At 39.2% G+C, this 16,842-nt stretch overlaps 1 protein-coding gene across 2 annotated transcripts in view; it reads right to left on the bottom strand.

The window, feature by feature from the left end:
• Positions 1-3,024: 3,024 nt before the first annotated feature.
• Positions 3,025-16,842, bottom strand: part of ccdc85ca (coiled-coil domain containing 85C, a) — a 262,047-nt gene continuing 248,229 nt past the window's right edge. The window contains exons 4-6 of one of the 2 annotated variants that reach the window (XM_043697133.2): positions 15,706-15,807; positions 13,115-13,216; positions 3,025-11,699 (exon numbers count right to left, since the gene is read on the bottom strand). In XM_043697133.2, the coding sequence (XP_043553068.2) occupies positions 11,610-11,699; positions 13,115-13,216; positions 15,706-15,807 (294 nt within the window). In that variant the 3' untranslated portion in view covers positions 3,025-11,609. The remainder of the gene's footprint in view (positions 11,700-13,114; positions 13,217-15,705; positions 15,808-16,842) is intronic. The other variant, XM_043697135.2, reaches the window with a different exon arrangement.

Below are 16,842 nucleotides of genomic sequence, written 5' to 3'. Positions count from 1 at the left end.
CTATGCTCTCTAGTTTCCCATCCAAGGACAAAGATCTTGATTATTCACCCTATCCATGCCCTTCAAGATTTCATAAACCTGTGTAAGGTCCCTCTCAGTCTCTGATGCTCCAGGGAAAACAGCCCCAGTCTATTTAGCCTCGCCCTAAAGCTCAAACCTTCCACTCACAGCAACACCCTTGTAAGTCTTTTCAGCACACGCTCAGGTTTAACAACACCCTTCCTACAGAACGGTGACCAGAATTGTACGCAGTGTTCTAAAAGCGACCACAGCAATGTCCTGTACATCCGCAACATGACATCCCAACTTGTATAGTCAGTGCACTGACCCAATGAAGGCAAGCATGCCAAATACTTTTCTTCATAACCCTGTCTACCTGAGTTTCCACTTTCAAAGAACTTTGCACTGCACCCCAAGATCTCTTTGTTTGCTTCTCCCCGGGACCTTACCATTAACTGTATAAATTCTTCCCTGGTTTGTCTAATCAAGATACAACACACACATTTATCTAAATTAAAATCTATCTGCCACTTCTTAGCCCTTTGGCCCATTGGATCAGAGTCTTGTAGTCTGAGATAATCTTTATCACTATCAATTAATCTTCATCATTGTCGTCCACCTATTTGGGGTCATCAGCAAACTTATTAACCATATTTCCTATGTTCACATCAAAATGTTCCAAAATTCCCTCAAATTGGGGGCGATTCCCTTTTATAATTAATGGTAGCAATTGTAACTCCTTTATTCAAAAAGGGAGACCAAACCTCAGGCCAGTAGCTTAACAGCTGTCACAAGGAAACTGTAAGAAACTATTTAAGCTTCCTAATGATACTCAGGAAAAGTTTGAGGTAATCTAGCAGAGTCAGAATGGAAAATCATATTTAATCAATTGATTACGGTTGGAGAAGTAACAGGTGTTGTGGATAAAGAGACACAACAAGATGCCACATTAAAGATTATTGCAAAGAAAAACACTCGGTGTCAGGGTAACACATGAGCATAGATGGATGATTGGCTAGCTAACAAGAAACAGTAGGCATTAATGGGTCATTTTCTAGTTGGCAAGATGTAATAAGTGGTTGCCACAGGGATCAACTGGGCTTCAACTGTTTACAATTTAAAGAAATTATTTGGACGAAGGGATGGAAGGTCTGGTTGCCAAATGTGCTGATGACACAAAGATAGGTGGGAAGATAAGTTGAGAAGAGGACATGATGAGGCTAAAAACAGATATAGATTGGTTAAGCAAGGGAGTGTGACAGTGTGAAAAAAGCATACTTTCAAAACAGTGAGAGATTGTAGACCACTGAGATGAAGTGGGATTTTGGAGACTTAAGGCAATAATCACAAATGGTTAGGCAGTTACAACAAGTGATTCAGAAAGCTAATAGATTGTTCAATTTTTTTTGTGTGGGGCAAATTGAATATATATATATAAAAAAGGGTTATACTTAAATTATTCAGGGCAGAGGTGAGATCACAAAATCTGAGGTTGCTGGATAAACTCAATAGGTCTGGCAGTATCTGCGGAGAGAATAACGGCATTTCGAGTTTGGTAACCCTTCAGAATGGTTCTGTCCAGAAGAAAGGTCACTGAAACTGAAATGGTAACTCTGTTTTTCTCTCTCCACAGACCTGCTGAGGTTCTCCAGCAATTTCTGTTTTTATTACAGTGTCTGCAGTTCTTTGTTTTATACTGATGAGATATCTCACCTGGAGTATTGTATATAGTATTCATCACGTTATTTAGGAAAGATGTGTCAAAGAAAAGCATCTTTCCACTTGTGCGAGAATCTAGGAGAGCTTTAAGTAAGAGGTCACCCAATTTAAGGCCGAGATTACTTTTCACTCAGAGAGGGATGTGAACATGGAGAGATTCTTGGTAAGAAAAGGAATGCAAGGATACTGGGGGCTGGAGAGGCAGATTGAGTTTGTGGTCATAATTAGATCATCTTGAATAAGAAATAGGCTCAAAGTGCCAAATGGCCTCCTCATAACTCATATGTTCTTATTAGCGACAAAGATATCTTGTGACATTTTAAAAAGTTATGCCCCCCAACCCTAACTATCCTAGCTAACATTTTTTTAACCAATGCATCCAACAAATAATATTCAGTTCATTTTCTCAATTGCTGTGTGAATTAATACTGTGATTGCAAGTCAAAAAGTAGTTAACTAGAGATATCCTGAGGACATGAATCATTCTATATAAGTGCATAATCTTCAGTGAATAAATGCGCTAAACATACTTAGAGTTGACAATGTGAGTGTTAGTCAGAGACTTGTATGAGAAGATTGTCCAAGGTTCTTGTAAAAGTTAAGCTGAAAATGTGTTGCTGGAAAAGCGCAGCAGGTCAGGCAGCATCCAAGGAGCATGAGCCCTTCTTCAGGAATGAGGAGAGTGTTCCAAGCAGGCGAAGATAAAAGGTAGGGAGGAGGGACTTGGGGGAGGGGTGTTGGAAATGCGATAAGTGGAAGGAGGTTAAGGTGAGGGTGATAGGCCGGAGTGGGGGTGGGGACGGAGAGGTCAGGAAGAAGATTGCAGGTTAGGAAGGTGGTGCTGAGTTCGAGGGTTGGGACTGAGCCAACTCTGTTCAGGCTAACATGTGCAGGGTGTTTACATGGGAGATCTTAGGAAGTCTGAAGTGCATGTGAAACCTCATATCAAGAAAACAACTTTACCAAAGTCAAAGAATAAACTGAACCTTTTTTTTGAAAAAAAAGTGGGACAGTTCACACACAAAAAAACTTTTGTTGTAGGTTGTAAGTTAAGTCAGTGGCAAACATAAGACAAATTAGATTTTAATATGAACTGGTAATGCTGGGTACTAGCGTCAGGAAAGACTCCTTCAAGATACATGTGATTGGTAGCTGGGATGGTCCTTTTGGGTACAGCACCAGAAGTAAAGAAATGCTTGACTGGACAAGGTGTAGCTGGGATGGAATGTTTGCAATGAAAGAATGAGTTAGCACACCCTTATGGATACATTATCTTTAGATGTTTCAAAAAGGAAGACACATCACTGCACAACAAATTGGTATGTTTTATTTTGTCTGAAAGTCATCTAACAGCTCTTATGAGACATATTTCCTTTTATTGTTTAACTAAACTCTCGGAGACTAAAATTGTTATTTTTTAAAAAAGTACACTTTGGGGTGGGGGAATAAATGGTGTGTTCTATTGAGGTTACAAATCCATGCCAGGCCCATTGAGCTTTCAATATGTACAGAAAGAGCAGTCAAAAACAGCAGCGTTCATTATAGTTTACAGAGTCAGCACGCGCACACATACACAGCAGATAAAATAACAGCAGGAATTTCCTCATCACAAGTTCCACAACAAACCTTCAGTTGCAATTGTGCTCAAGTACAGTAGTTAACATGGTCGCTTCACAATCTTATCAAAATATCCATCTTTTATATTCACAGTTCATCTACTCTTATTCTGCATTTTTCTAGTTTTCCTTTATACATGTACCTATCTACTGATAATTCCCTCAGAAAACAAAGTTCTTAATTTTAAAAAAATATCTACCTCCTGTTTCACTCCTTGCCCTGAAACACTTATGCTACCCCCAATGCAGCTTCTTCAAGAGGCGTGGTTGAGTTAGAAGTGATCGGTTGCAGGACTCCCCCTCCATCACACAATTTTGCTCCGATGGTATAACCAGATTATTTGGAAGCGTATATTCTCAGTCTTTGCAAACCTTTTAAAAATCTTTGTTACTCAGGAAGAAAAATAATGTTTCATGTTCAGCCAGTGCTTTCTTTTTGCAGCCTCTACTAATGCATAACCATCTGAACCCTCTGCCCCATTATGATCTGTGTGGCCTATTCATGAAGCAAGGAAAAAATCTGGGAATGGGAAAAGAAAGATTTCCCCCTGACTTTACAGACAACTAACAGAATCTGCAACACATCATCAAAATGTATAACCAGATTAAACTTCTCAGAAATTGAACTCATCAATACATAAAGCAATGTAGTATCGGAAGATTAAACAAAAAATACAGAGCCAATTATTTAACCAAAAGCGATTTGTCTTGAAATCAGATTGTTGTCCTTTTCTGTATAGTTCTCATCAGAAGCGACCTTTCACACACAGCTTAACAACATAGACAGTCCAGTCTGCAGAATTTCACGATTGATTAACTGCACCATATACCTGCATTTATTCAAATACAGACAATTGCTACAAGCCTACTAATATTGCACATAGGGAGTAAAGTTTACAACGGTAATTTTCTTCACTTGCTACCTCTGTTTTTCCATGTCCTGGTATAAAACACAATTAATGTTCGGTTCAGTTTTTGTTCCAGGCTCAATGTGAAACTAAACGTTCAGAATCTGCAGGTAACATGCATATGTGTAAATAAAAATTCAACACCCTAACAGATTTCTTTTACAGATAAGTGTGCTAAAATAATATGAAATAATGTAGAAAAGTGAATTTTGAGACATTTGTCTCTACCCAGATGAGTAAAGAGGTTTCAATTTCCCAATGGCTTTGAGACACATAGAGGGGTGTGGGAATAGGTTGTGTATGTCGTGATAATGACACAGATAAATATCAAAGATACCTGATTGCTTTGGGAGTTTGAGGTATATTTCCCAGAATTTTTTTAAAAAGTGGCAATTGGTTCTATTTCTCTCCCCGGATTTTTGCTCCCTAAAAGCTCGCAATATAGACGAGGATCGTCAGATCAAACAGATTGGGTGAGTAACAGAGGCTGTCGCTCCTTGCCTCCTCTTGTCCTATGTTTATATGCAAGGAGCTTCTCTGCAGGGTATGATATTTACCAATTCAGAATGTCCTCTCACAACAGCCAACAGAGTCTCACTTCTATCAGGTCACCTTTGCTAAAGGTTATTGACATCTTCAGCATTGGGAAGGTTGCTGAACTTGTAAGGAGTTGATATAATTAGGTGCTTGCTGGATTTGAGCCAGGATTTCTAACCACAACAAACAGAAGAACCTTCCAATAGGAAATGCTTTAGGCATCTTAACTATTCTGACTTATACAAATATGTGTGTTTCTTATTGGTCATTTGCTAATTTTCAGATTTCCACTACAACATGGTTTGGCATTGAGATATTTTCTGAACAATCTTGTTTGAGATGATATTCCACATCTCCAGACCAGGTGGAACCTGAACCCAGGCCATTTGTTCCAGAGGTACAGACACAATCACTGTGGTGCAACAGCCCCATGAAAGTCAATAGGCCTTGAATAGCAAAAGAATACCTGTGAACTAGTAACTAACACTGTCAAATGTGAAGAGAATGAGCAATGAGATTTAACTCCTGTGGAGATACTAATGCCTTCTGATGTGCTCTACAAACAAAGAGTCAGGATAAGAGCTGGCTCAACCTCACTAAAAGTTAGTGACCAGAGAGTTGGGTAAAAAAATGTCATCAAAACAAGCTGCATTTTTGTTTTGCAAAATTCTCTCTCCTCTGCTCCTGAAGACACAGACACGTGAGAGGTTCTACTCCCCCAGGAACTGGTTGCTCTAAGCTGCCATTCTTCAATCTTAAAAATCACACAACACCAGGTTATAGTCCAACAGTTCTAATTGGTCGGACTAGCTTTCGGAGTGCCGCTCCTTCATCAGTGGTTGTCAACCACCTGATGAAGGAGCAGCGCACCGAAAGCTAGTGCTTCCAATTAAACCTGTTGGACTATAACCTGGTGTTGTGTGATTTTTCACTTTGTACACCCCAGTCCAACACCAGCATCTCCAAATCATTCTTCAATCTGTGAAACTATGTTGTGGGTTATTTAAACTCAGCAAGGCCTTGTGGTCTGCGATTCCCAACAGAAGTCACTGGTCCATGATTGGGAATAGGAATTCCACATCTCAACAACCCCAGGGTGAACCGGTCATGTCCCTATCGAGACAGAGATCAAACGAACAGGAAAAGGCCAAATCGGCTCTCAATTAGTTCATGGTTGATCCATTTTAAGAACGGATGAATATTCCTAACCCAACAATCAAACATCAGTCAATCTTGCTCTTGAAGGTTCCATAATCTTTTGTGAGAGAGAATTTCAGAGATGAAACCTGGAAAGTTTTGATCTGTGCAGGTTAATGATATAACAATGAGCACCTTTGCTCTGCAGGTCATCCGGGAACTGCTGTTAAGTACTTCTTTAAAGCACTTACAATTCAAAGATTTATTACAGACGTCGTTGCACAGAAATAATATCCACAGGCTGCAGATTCTCACAATAGCAAAACCATTTCCATTAGACACCTATTAGGCAACCTACTGAGGGAAATGATTAATAACAACTTGAGTAAGGATAACTCATTTTTATCATTTCTTGTAAATGGTGAAAGAAAACCCAATCAAAATGATTTATTGACGAACCACAGAAAGTGGGAATTGGAATTATAAAGGGGCTGTAGAGATCAACAGTCGCAGTTAATTAACCAGGAACCTTTCAAATATATTTTCAAATAAATCATCCTCAATCTAAACACCCTACTGTGCCAGGTACAAAGATTAATGCTCAGATTCACTGATGGAACAAGTTCCAGTATGATGCTTATTGATCCTAACACCATCAGAGCAACTAGACTCCTCATACAGTTTGCCCACACTATGATGCAGATTCAGTCTCAAGTCATAGAATAACAAGATGATCTATTTTCTCTGAAACTAGACTTACACTGAAAAAGCTGGGTTTAAGGTGTCCATTAGACTTATCTTTAATTAGTTTTGACAATAGTTTTAGTGTGACGGCTACAGTATTGTAGCAATCAAAGGATTCAGAAATGGGAACATTACCCGAAACAATCCACACAACGCATGCCCAGATACATGACAAAAAGCTACCTTAAACTTTAAAAACACCCTAACAGTCTGCACTCAAAATCGCTATTTTCAAGCAATGGATCGCCATATTAGCAAATTACCAACTGTCCAAATTTATGACAACCTCAGAAGGAATTTGGAAATCTGATTTGGAGATCAACTCCACATTTGCCCAATTATTTCAAATGAGGACTCCTCCATTTTAAAAAAAATCAATTTAGCTTCTCCTCACTGTATTATATGTAAACCACAATAAAACGTTGTCGGTACGAACTTAAGTATCACTTTCTCCTTTTGGTAATAAAGTGCCAATAACAACAGGTGAACCAGTTTGTGGAACTAACTAACTGAACTAAAGGAGGGGGATTAATCACCCAGGCCCTGTCAGTTAATTACCAGATTGTTGCTTATATTCTACCAGTTTAATGTACTTAAGCTCCAATTGTTTTCAAAGACACTTGCCCCATGCTCACCAGTTGTAATTAACAAACTGATCAATTAAAAAGAAACTCGGGGAACCAAATTATCAGAGTTCTGATTGAGTATCTCCACTTAATATTCAAATGTTTTTCTTTTTCAGATGCTGATGAGTCTGCTATGGCTTCCTGGTTTTATTTAAGAGTCACCATGTACGAAAGCAAGCATTTTTAAACTTGTCCCAACGCTAGGGCAATGGAGAAGCATCACAATAAATTCTGTTGGACGTTTTAAGAGCTATTATTCTTCTAGTTTTACTAACATTCATCCTTCAGCCATAAAAATAAAGTCGGCAGAAATGAATTTAGTCAAAACAGTGACTGGAAAATAAAGAACTGTAGATACTAGAAATTTGAAACAAAAACAAAAGCAGAATCAATATTTCAGGTCTAGTGACCCTACTTCACAGCTAGTTCTCGAGAAGGGTCACTGGACCGGAAACATTAACTCTGCTTTCTCTGCACAAATGCTATCAGACCTACTGAGTTTCCCCAGCAGTTTCTGTTTGCAAAATGACATTGATTTTAAGCAAAATTAGTACATTTAAAGGAAATAAAAACCAAAAGAACTGCGGATGCTGTAAATCAGAGACAAAAACAGAAACTGCTGGGAAAGCTCAGCAGGTCTGGCAGCATTTGTGCAGAGAAATCATAATTAACATTTCAGGTCAAGTGATCCTCCCTCAAAAAAGGGGGCATGCTGGGTCGGTGGTTAGCACTGCTGCTTCACAGTGCCAGGGATCTGGGTTCAATTCCAGACTCAGGCATCCGCTTGTGTGGAATTCTCCCCATGTCTGCATGGGTTGCCTCCAGGCAAGGTGGATTGGCCATGGGAAATTTGGGCGACATGCTCGTCAGAGGGTCAGTGCGGACTTGATTGGGCCAAACGACCTGCTTCCACACTATGATCCCATGAACTCTGATTTTTCTCCACAGATGCTGCCAGACCTGCTGGGCTTTTCCAGCAATTTCTGTTTTTGACTCTACATTGAAAGGAGGTTGTTTTAAAATTAAAATATGCTAAGCAGCCATACTGCAAGTCTTGATGCTGTTCGTTACTTATTTCTGGACAGGGTCAATTTGGTTAAAAAGTGATCTGTGTCTCAAAGAAGAATCAATCCACATCAATAAACCATGAAACATTGTCTGCAGTATGTCACCAGTGAAAACGAAATCAATTGAAGGGAGGGTGAAGTCAGGAAGAAGTTTTTAGAATTCACCTATTAGACCAAGGGGACTATATTATTTTTTGACCAATTTCTTTCGGTAGTGACAGCATGATAGCTGAATGTGATGCTGCTTTAACGAAGAATCTTGGCAAATGGTCAAACTTATTTTAAACCTACTTCAACAATCAAATTACAAGAATCAATGAGTGGTATTGAATCTTTACTTCCTCTGGGATTAATTTCAACAATATTTTTTAAAAAAGATATATATATATATATATATATATATATACACACACACACATGAATATACTAAATTTATACTGCAATCATAGTAAAAATTTATACTGTTAGAAAACAATTAAGTTGGGTATTACCCATATTCCAGTGTATAGCACATTACATTACAAAATTCTGAGGTAAAGGGAAAATGCTCATGAGTTTAAAGAATGCTATGGATGGTACAGTTACAAGGCAGTTAGCATGCTCAAATAATATACAACTGCCTTTGGAATTAGATTTTCAAAATTCTGGTCTGATCAGTAATCAGATTCTAATTAAAATGTTACAGTTCCCTGCTTTGATGACTGGAAGCTCTTTCCAGAAGAGGACATTACCTCGAACTGGCCCAGTGACAAAATATTGCCAAGCCACCTCAGCCCTGATGCCTTTAAAAGCTCCAAATGCTCCACCAGTTTGTGAATCTTAGATTATATTAAGCACCTTAGTCTAGTTCTGTCAAAAGTTTTAATCCAGTCTATTGTCAGCACAAAAGGCTCACCAAGGAACAATAGCAGGTTCACAGCAAAATAAGGGAAACCTTAACCTGAGAAAAATATCCCACCTCCTCATAGCAGTTGTTTATCACATGCTAACAATAATTCCCTCAATGTCTATGTCAATCAATAACCAACAGAGAATGGGTTACAGGTCACACCTACAGACTTGTTTTATATGATCAAGTGTCACACCAGATGGTACAATTACACTCAAAACACTGAAGGTCAACCATATTCCTCCTTCCAGTAAAGATCCAATTTGAGCATTATGTGAACAGCACTACACAAACTTCAGATTCCAACTGCTGTTTTGCTAGTGGGGAGTAGCTATTTATGAAAAACTCAAGATAAAATCCAGCAAACCTTGCCTGCATAACTAATGCTTAATTTCTGACAATTTGTTTTAGATTCTCATCTCAGAAGTGCCAGAATCAGATTACACTGGAGATGTATCAGTTAACAGGGAAGCAAGTTCAAACTAGTAAAATAAACACAATCCCAACCGAACATCACTTGGGAATGGCAGTCAAGTGACGATAAAGTCAAATCAGGTGCAGGCAGAAACAAGTTCAATCTGTTGTCTTTTGCCTGCATTGAAGACTGACATTAATAGTCTGCATTAAAACAAATTAAAGCAATTGTTTGCAGAGGGTTTAGGTTGAAAGTGGTTCAGTAACTTGTAGATTAGTCATTTTTTATTCAGCAATGTAAGAAACAGATTTGAAAAAGGGACATCTTTTTATACATTATGAGATAGAGTGCATGCCAAGTCTGAGAATTAAGATTAACAGTGAACAGCCCATGTCAGATTTGAATGCCAACTGTGGCTCAAACAATCCACGTTTCATGCTGTATAAATTAATGTTGCTTTTTACAAGTCTGTTTCTCGCATTCTAGTTCTGATGAGTGCAAGATGAAATATTTCAACTTTATGTCTTCTCTTAAGCAATGTTTAATGTCTAAAAATTCACAAGTTTAACAAATCTTCATTTATGTTATGGAATCGAACTTTCTTAGTTTGCTGATAGGCTATCTTTCATGTGCATTCTTGATTCAGTTGGAAATAGCATTCCTGAATACCTGCATCACACAATTGAGGTTCAGTTAAAAACCAGTGCTGAACTCATACACCTCTTAGGTGAGTCAGTTGGACACAGAGTAATCAGTACTGTGTCATTCCCGAGCCCACAGCTTGCAATAATACTACGTGACATTGAGTAATTTGCCCTCTGTTACCATTTTAATCCCAAGTCACCTTCTGTGGAAAGAAACAATTTCCATCTGATCACTGAACTGGGCTTCAAAAAATAAAGTAGCAAAAATTTCGGGCAAACATTTCAGTGAAACAGCATGAGTGATTTTGGATGATAAAACTTATTTTACAGAGCAAAATATTGTGCTACACACATTTACTTCAAAATTGCTAGTGATGGATGAATGTTACTGCATAAGTTTCAGGTGTATTTTATGCTCCGAACAGTACACAATTTGTGACAATGTGCATCATAATAGAGGCATAGGAAACAATCATGGTGCTAAACTGCAACTACAATTTACAGTGGAGGCTGAAAGAAATAATTTCCTCAAAGTTTTCAATACAGAGCAAAAGCTGACGAGAGAAATCCTAGTCATTGAAAAGAATACTGTCCCTTTAAGAAAATGGTTTCTCCTTAATAGGCTACACTCTTTAAACATTGAAAATTCCATCATTTGAATACTTCCGGATATTCTGTTCTGTTGGCTTCAGACTGCACTGGTCAATGACAGAAAGCTGGTTACAGACTCATTCAGTGAAAGTGGCACGCATATGTACTGAGAACCAGGTATTCCTGCACATGGAAATATGACCCCTTTCACATTGCTAGTACGAGGATTTGTTTATTTTCTCCCAGAAATATTGTCCACCCCATATTAAGGAAACTACATTAAAAATGTTTGAGTTTGCTAATAATGGCGTCATATCAATCTGATATGGATAGGACAGTCACAGAGGTGGGGGTGGAGGTAAAGTTATCTGACATTATTCAGTGACCAAAGTACTTCAATTAATCTCTCTTGTAACTGTAGCATACTGTGTAGCACAGCTCACCAGACTGGCAATTACAGTCAGCTGTACATAAGAAGTAATTTACATTTGCTTTGTGGTCAGTACATAGTGAACTCTCCATCACTATAGGCACACGTCAGCATCTTTCTTCACATGTACATGGTAGGTAGGGCCATGTTGAGCAAATGGCCAGGATTACACTTCTCAGAAGTTCTATTCTTTCCACTTATGTCTTGGTGCAATGAGGACGTCTCTCCCTCTCTCTCTCTATCCTTGTTGCAAGTCTGCAAAGTCCAGGTGCTGCAGGCAATAGCACTACAACGGTCCCTTGAACTGATTACCCGAGAGGTGTTGCCTGATGGAAGGATTCGAACCAGCTGCATCTCCAAGCTTCCGCCAGACCACCTGAAAGGTAGACAATTCAAATTCACAATTCAAAACTATTTGGAAATCAACTCACTTGTCCAAAATTTTTCACAGTTTGTCTTTCTGTCCTTTGAACACACCATTATTGGAAGGAACTTAGGAAGTGGAGTAGGCCATTCATTCCCATGAGCCTGTTCTGTCGGTCAGTTTGTTTATGACCATTGTAAATAGTTTCTTCTTCGTATAGTATTTCTGATATAGAAATTAAGGTTAATTGAAATGCCTTAAACGACACTTTCAAAACTCATGAACTCCTTTGTCAGTATCCATAGCAAAAACTCTATCCGACAGAAAGACAAGGATAGATAGGAATACCACCACCTACAAGTTTCCTTCCAAGACAAATATCTTCATGACTTGGAACTATATTACCAGGAATTCCCTTCCTAACAGTACTGTGGGTGTGCCTACATCTCAAGAACCGCAGCAGATCATGAAACAGCTCAACACTACTTTCTCAAGAGCCATTGGGGATCGGGGATAAATCATGGCATATCCAGAGTTGCTCATGTCCCATGAACAAATTCTTAAAACATGACACGTTTTTAAAATTCTTTCTCCTCATTCTGAAGTATTCCCTACTTGCCGAACCAGATTTCCAGTGGATACAGCTCCCTGTGGTATCTCACCAAGTAATAGTCTGGATGCAGTGTGATGCCAGGTTATCCAAAAATATGGACAATCACTGCTAAATGTGATCCTATCCTCAATTATGATTCCAGTGTAACTGATGGGTACCAATCATGTAAGAGGATACTGGTCAAAATTACAGTGCCCAGGGATGCTAAAGCCAATTGCTGTGATTTTGCCTCTATCCCATCTGAAGTCACCTGCTCCTGTAGTAACCAGGTTGAGCTACAGATCACAACAGCGACCATGTAATGTTCTGAAGTCAGTGCTTTTGACCTGAAACATTAATTCAATTCCTCACTACAGATCCTGCCCACATTGTTGAGTGTTCCCCGCATTTTCTGATTTAAAACGGATCATGTGAATCATACTGTCAGTTTTTTAAAACGTCAAAACCTTGTGTTGAGTATGGACTTTAATAACAAGCTGTGTTTCAATGCAGAATAAACATAAGGGGGTAGAGTGTGGCTTTGTGTGAAAGCGCAAGTCTGGCCATTCTGAATTAGCAGCTTGTTTCACAACTTTCCCAATTCACCCTACATCAGCAAAAATAAAGATCAGGAGATGTTAACCAGCTGCTAATTCATTATAAATTAACTTAACGCTACTGCAGAAAGCCGAACTCTTACCTAAAGCTTTGTTTCTTTTATTTCCTCAATGTAACTTCCTTGTGTATATCCCCATTGCACTGAAAACAGGATTTGTTATTTGATATTGTGTTGCTATGGTATCAGATCACATTGCTAAGACAACAGAATCCTTACATTACACATCTCCCGAACAATGGCCTTCTCCTTCTCACTCAAGTCATCATGTTCGCAGTCTTCTGGCAACTGTCTATCCAGGTTGTCATGAACTTCCAGGACCTGGAAATGCAAAACGTACATCAAGTTAACAATGAAGAAACTTTAAATCACATATATTCCAGAAATCAACTCTTTCCAGTTACATGGAAATATTAACTGTATCAGGTTAGGATTTTCATACCCGGAACACAAAAACCTAGCTTTCTATTTATTCCCATGGAGAATTCAGTTGGTTCAGGCAGCACACATTGAAGAAATAAGTGAAATAGGACATGCCTTGGTTCAATGCCTCACACTACCATGTGTTGACTGATTTATCAGGCATGAAGAGGAAACTCACATTTGAACATTTGAGGTGACTGCAATGACCTCCAATAGCAGTCTGCTGGTATTCATTCACCAAGATCCCCCATATGGCCACTCAATCAGAAATAACTTGGGAGCACTGGCATGGAGGGTTAGTAGGAGGGTTAGTACCTCAGCATGAGCCATGCCTTGGGGAAAGGATGGAGATGAAGATTTAAATAACTTTGAAAAAGAAATGACATTTTAAACTTGAATGTAGCACCAAAAAATATTAATAGGGTGGAACAGTGGTTTGGGTCGTAAATTCATAAGAGGATTACGATACTGCTTGCCTGATATACAGCTCAATCCACACTGTGCTCTGCTGAGGTCAATGGAATGGAATAAAGGACAATATTCATGAGGCGAAACACACATCAGGAGCTGAAATAGGTCATTTAGCCCCTCCAGCCTTTCTTCCAATCAATTAGATCATAGTTGATCATTATTTCAAGTCGTGCTTTTGTTCTGTAATCTTTAACACATTTGTCTAACAAAATTGAAACAACTTCAGTTTCCAATTTTCCTCCAGATTCCCGGGTCAACAGCATTTCTATTTTGTGTGGTGAGCAGAGAAAAAGGTGAGAGAGAGAGTTCCAGGTTTTCACTGGCCGTTTCACAGAGACATATTTGCAATGAAAGACCTTCCTTCTCACAACTAACTTGAGCTCCAATATTCATAGCAATGAAGATTTTGAATGCATTTTTGTTTTAAAACAATGTCGTACCTGTGAAGGCTTTGGCAATAAAGACACTGGTTTCTAGTTTTTGTGGAATTGGATCTAGGGAGCACTGGCTAATTTATTAACCCCTTGAAAGGAAATGAAGCAACAGTTTGTGGTCTCTTCTAAGCTCCATTTTCTGAATTGCTGCTTCAGAGATGCAGCATTGTGACCAGCAAAGGGGCTATTGAATGGGAATTATGAAGGAAGGGGAGCAGTTTGCTGAAACTGTGCCTGAATCCCTGCCATTCACCTCAGTAGGCAAATCTCTGTGTAAATGAACATAGTGACCCTGACCTATAAAGATCCAGCTGTAGAGGAAGGAAATAGCATCAAAACATTGCGTTAAAAAAGTCCAAGAATCCTATAAGGATTAATGATTTGGAGGTGCCGGTGTTGGACTGGGGTGTAGAAAGTTAAAAATCACAATACTAGGTTATAGTCCAACAGGTTTAATTGGAAGCACACTAGCTTTCGGAGCGTCGCTCCTTCATCAGGTGGTAGTGGAGGGCTCAACCCTCCAGTACCACCTGATGAAGGAGCGACGCTCCAAAAGCTAGTGTGCTTCCAATTAAACCTGTTGGACTATAACCTGGTGTTGTGTGATTTTTAACTCTATAAAGATTAAAACATAATAAAAATAGAATGAAATTTGTTCGTTCATCATATCATAGAGGCCCCTTTAAATCCTATGCGAGGAATTTCCTCTTCAGTCTGTGGGAATCCATGAGATTGAGGAGGAGAAGGGGAGGCAACAGAATATTAAGGATCTCACAAAAGTTATCACTTTCCCACACAATGGAGGCAACAACACGTGAGCAGCAGGTGCACGATTAATGCAAGCGGGAAGGCATCCGTCAGTCAAAGGTTTGTGATGACCTGTATTTATGTTCTTGGTGAGCAATAGGTTTAAGAACACGAGGGAGTAAGTGTGCACAAAACACCTATTGATCGGGTGTGGCTCTTCTTTCAACTAATCCAGAGAATAACAGAGGCCTCTTTTTAAATCAGCTATCTCTCCCAGCTGGAGTTAAGAATGAGAAGAATGAGCCAGGTAAGGACTCATGGGATAGGAGAAAGTGAGACAGAGAGAGAGAGGCACTAGGCACCACAGTGAAAAATGACAACACTGTGAACAAAACAAGAATAAATTTTGAGGAACGAAGATGCCATTTCTTTGCATTATTTCAAGGATTATTTAGCCTTAGGTGATTGGAATGGGACTGGCTGGGTAGTCACTGATTATCTTTATTAATCAGATTAAGGATCACAAGGTTTAGTTTCTGCAGACCTCAAATCTCTTTCTAGATATGAGGAACAAAGGCTTTTTGGTCCCCCGGTTCACAGAGACTGAGTAAAATAAAGCTGCCTCAGTATTGTTTTAGTCGTTACTTCCATTAATTGTTAAGTCTGCACCTTTGCGGAGGACCAGTTTGCTTTCAATGTGCTTATAGAGGGGAAGACAAGGCTACAGCCCTTTACCTTCATTGCATGCACTACAGCTTCTGGCTTTTGGGCAGTGGGGCTGAATCCAGGTGGTACCACGGGAACATTGGGGTCCCCAGTCATCAGCCACGGAGGACCCTGTTTAAAAAACACAAAAGCTGTGAATACATTGTGTACATCAGCAGTGGGGAGAGGGGACATGGTAAAAGGGAAAACAGAGACAAAAGGAGACGGAGAGCATAGAGTTAGTGAAATGGAAAAACAGGAGAGAAAGAGAGAGGCGATAGCTGGATAAAGAATGGACCGGGGGGAGGAATGAAGAGAACGAGAGAATAAAGAAAGGAGGGGTAAGAAGGGGAAACAGAAGAATGTGGGAAGGTATGAGGGGACAATGGAAGGACAATGGGGGGAGGAGATTGGAAAGAACTGGAGCAGAAACATACAAGAAAGGAAGGGAAGAGAGAGAGAGAGAGAGAATGGAATGGAGGAAAATGAGATGCAGAATAGGAAAGTGAGAAAAAAGGGCAAATTGTGCCTGGTACTGAAAGTGAGAAAGGTGAAAACAAATGCAGCTCAGTGAGGTTTGGACTTTACAGCAATACCTTTATCACTTGCTTATAGGTACTATCAAAATGCAATAATTTGCAAATAAGATCCTGTGGTGAAAAAAATAATTTGCAGAGCAAGATGTGATGTGATCATCTAATTTATTGTATTGCTTCTAGAAACTGATCTTCTTAAAGGAGATGGTGCAACTTAAACCTTTATAAATACTCTGACGTCCCTTGTACTAAAGCTGAAAGGAATGAGGAACAGACAGCTGCAATGCTTGTTGTGTTGGAATGTTTGTAGGATTTAATGTGTGGACAAGCTGACAACAAAACTACCACACACTTGGAATAAAATCTCTTTTCCGGCATCCATTCATCAATACCAATTGAACCCTCCATGTGGAACAATGAAACTATTTACTGACTCCACCATAAACTTTCCCAACAAACCCAGTCTTACTACACCTGCCTGCAGGCATCACTTATTTTAAATTTAATGTAGGTGTCATTTCCAGCAAAGTAGGACAGAATAAACTTCCAAATAGATTAAAACAGCTATAAGGAATTAAGTCCATATCTTCTTATCTTCCCTCAGGCCAAGTGAGTAGCTTCAAGCCTCAGA

Source organism: Chiloscyllium plagiosum, unplaced genomic scaffold (genome assembly GCF_037043375.1).
Source record: "Chiloscyllium plagiosum isolate Xiang-an unplaced genomic scaffold, Cpla_swu_hap1 HiC_scaffold_8, whole genome shotgun sequence".
Lineage (NCBI taxonomy): Eukaryota > Metazoa > Chordata > Chondrichthyes > Orectolobiformes > Hemiscylliidae > Chiloscyllium > Chiloscyllium plagiosum.
The sequence above is the reverse complement of the archived record's forward strand: the minus strand, read 5'-3'. Positions and strand labels throughout refer to the sequence as shown.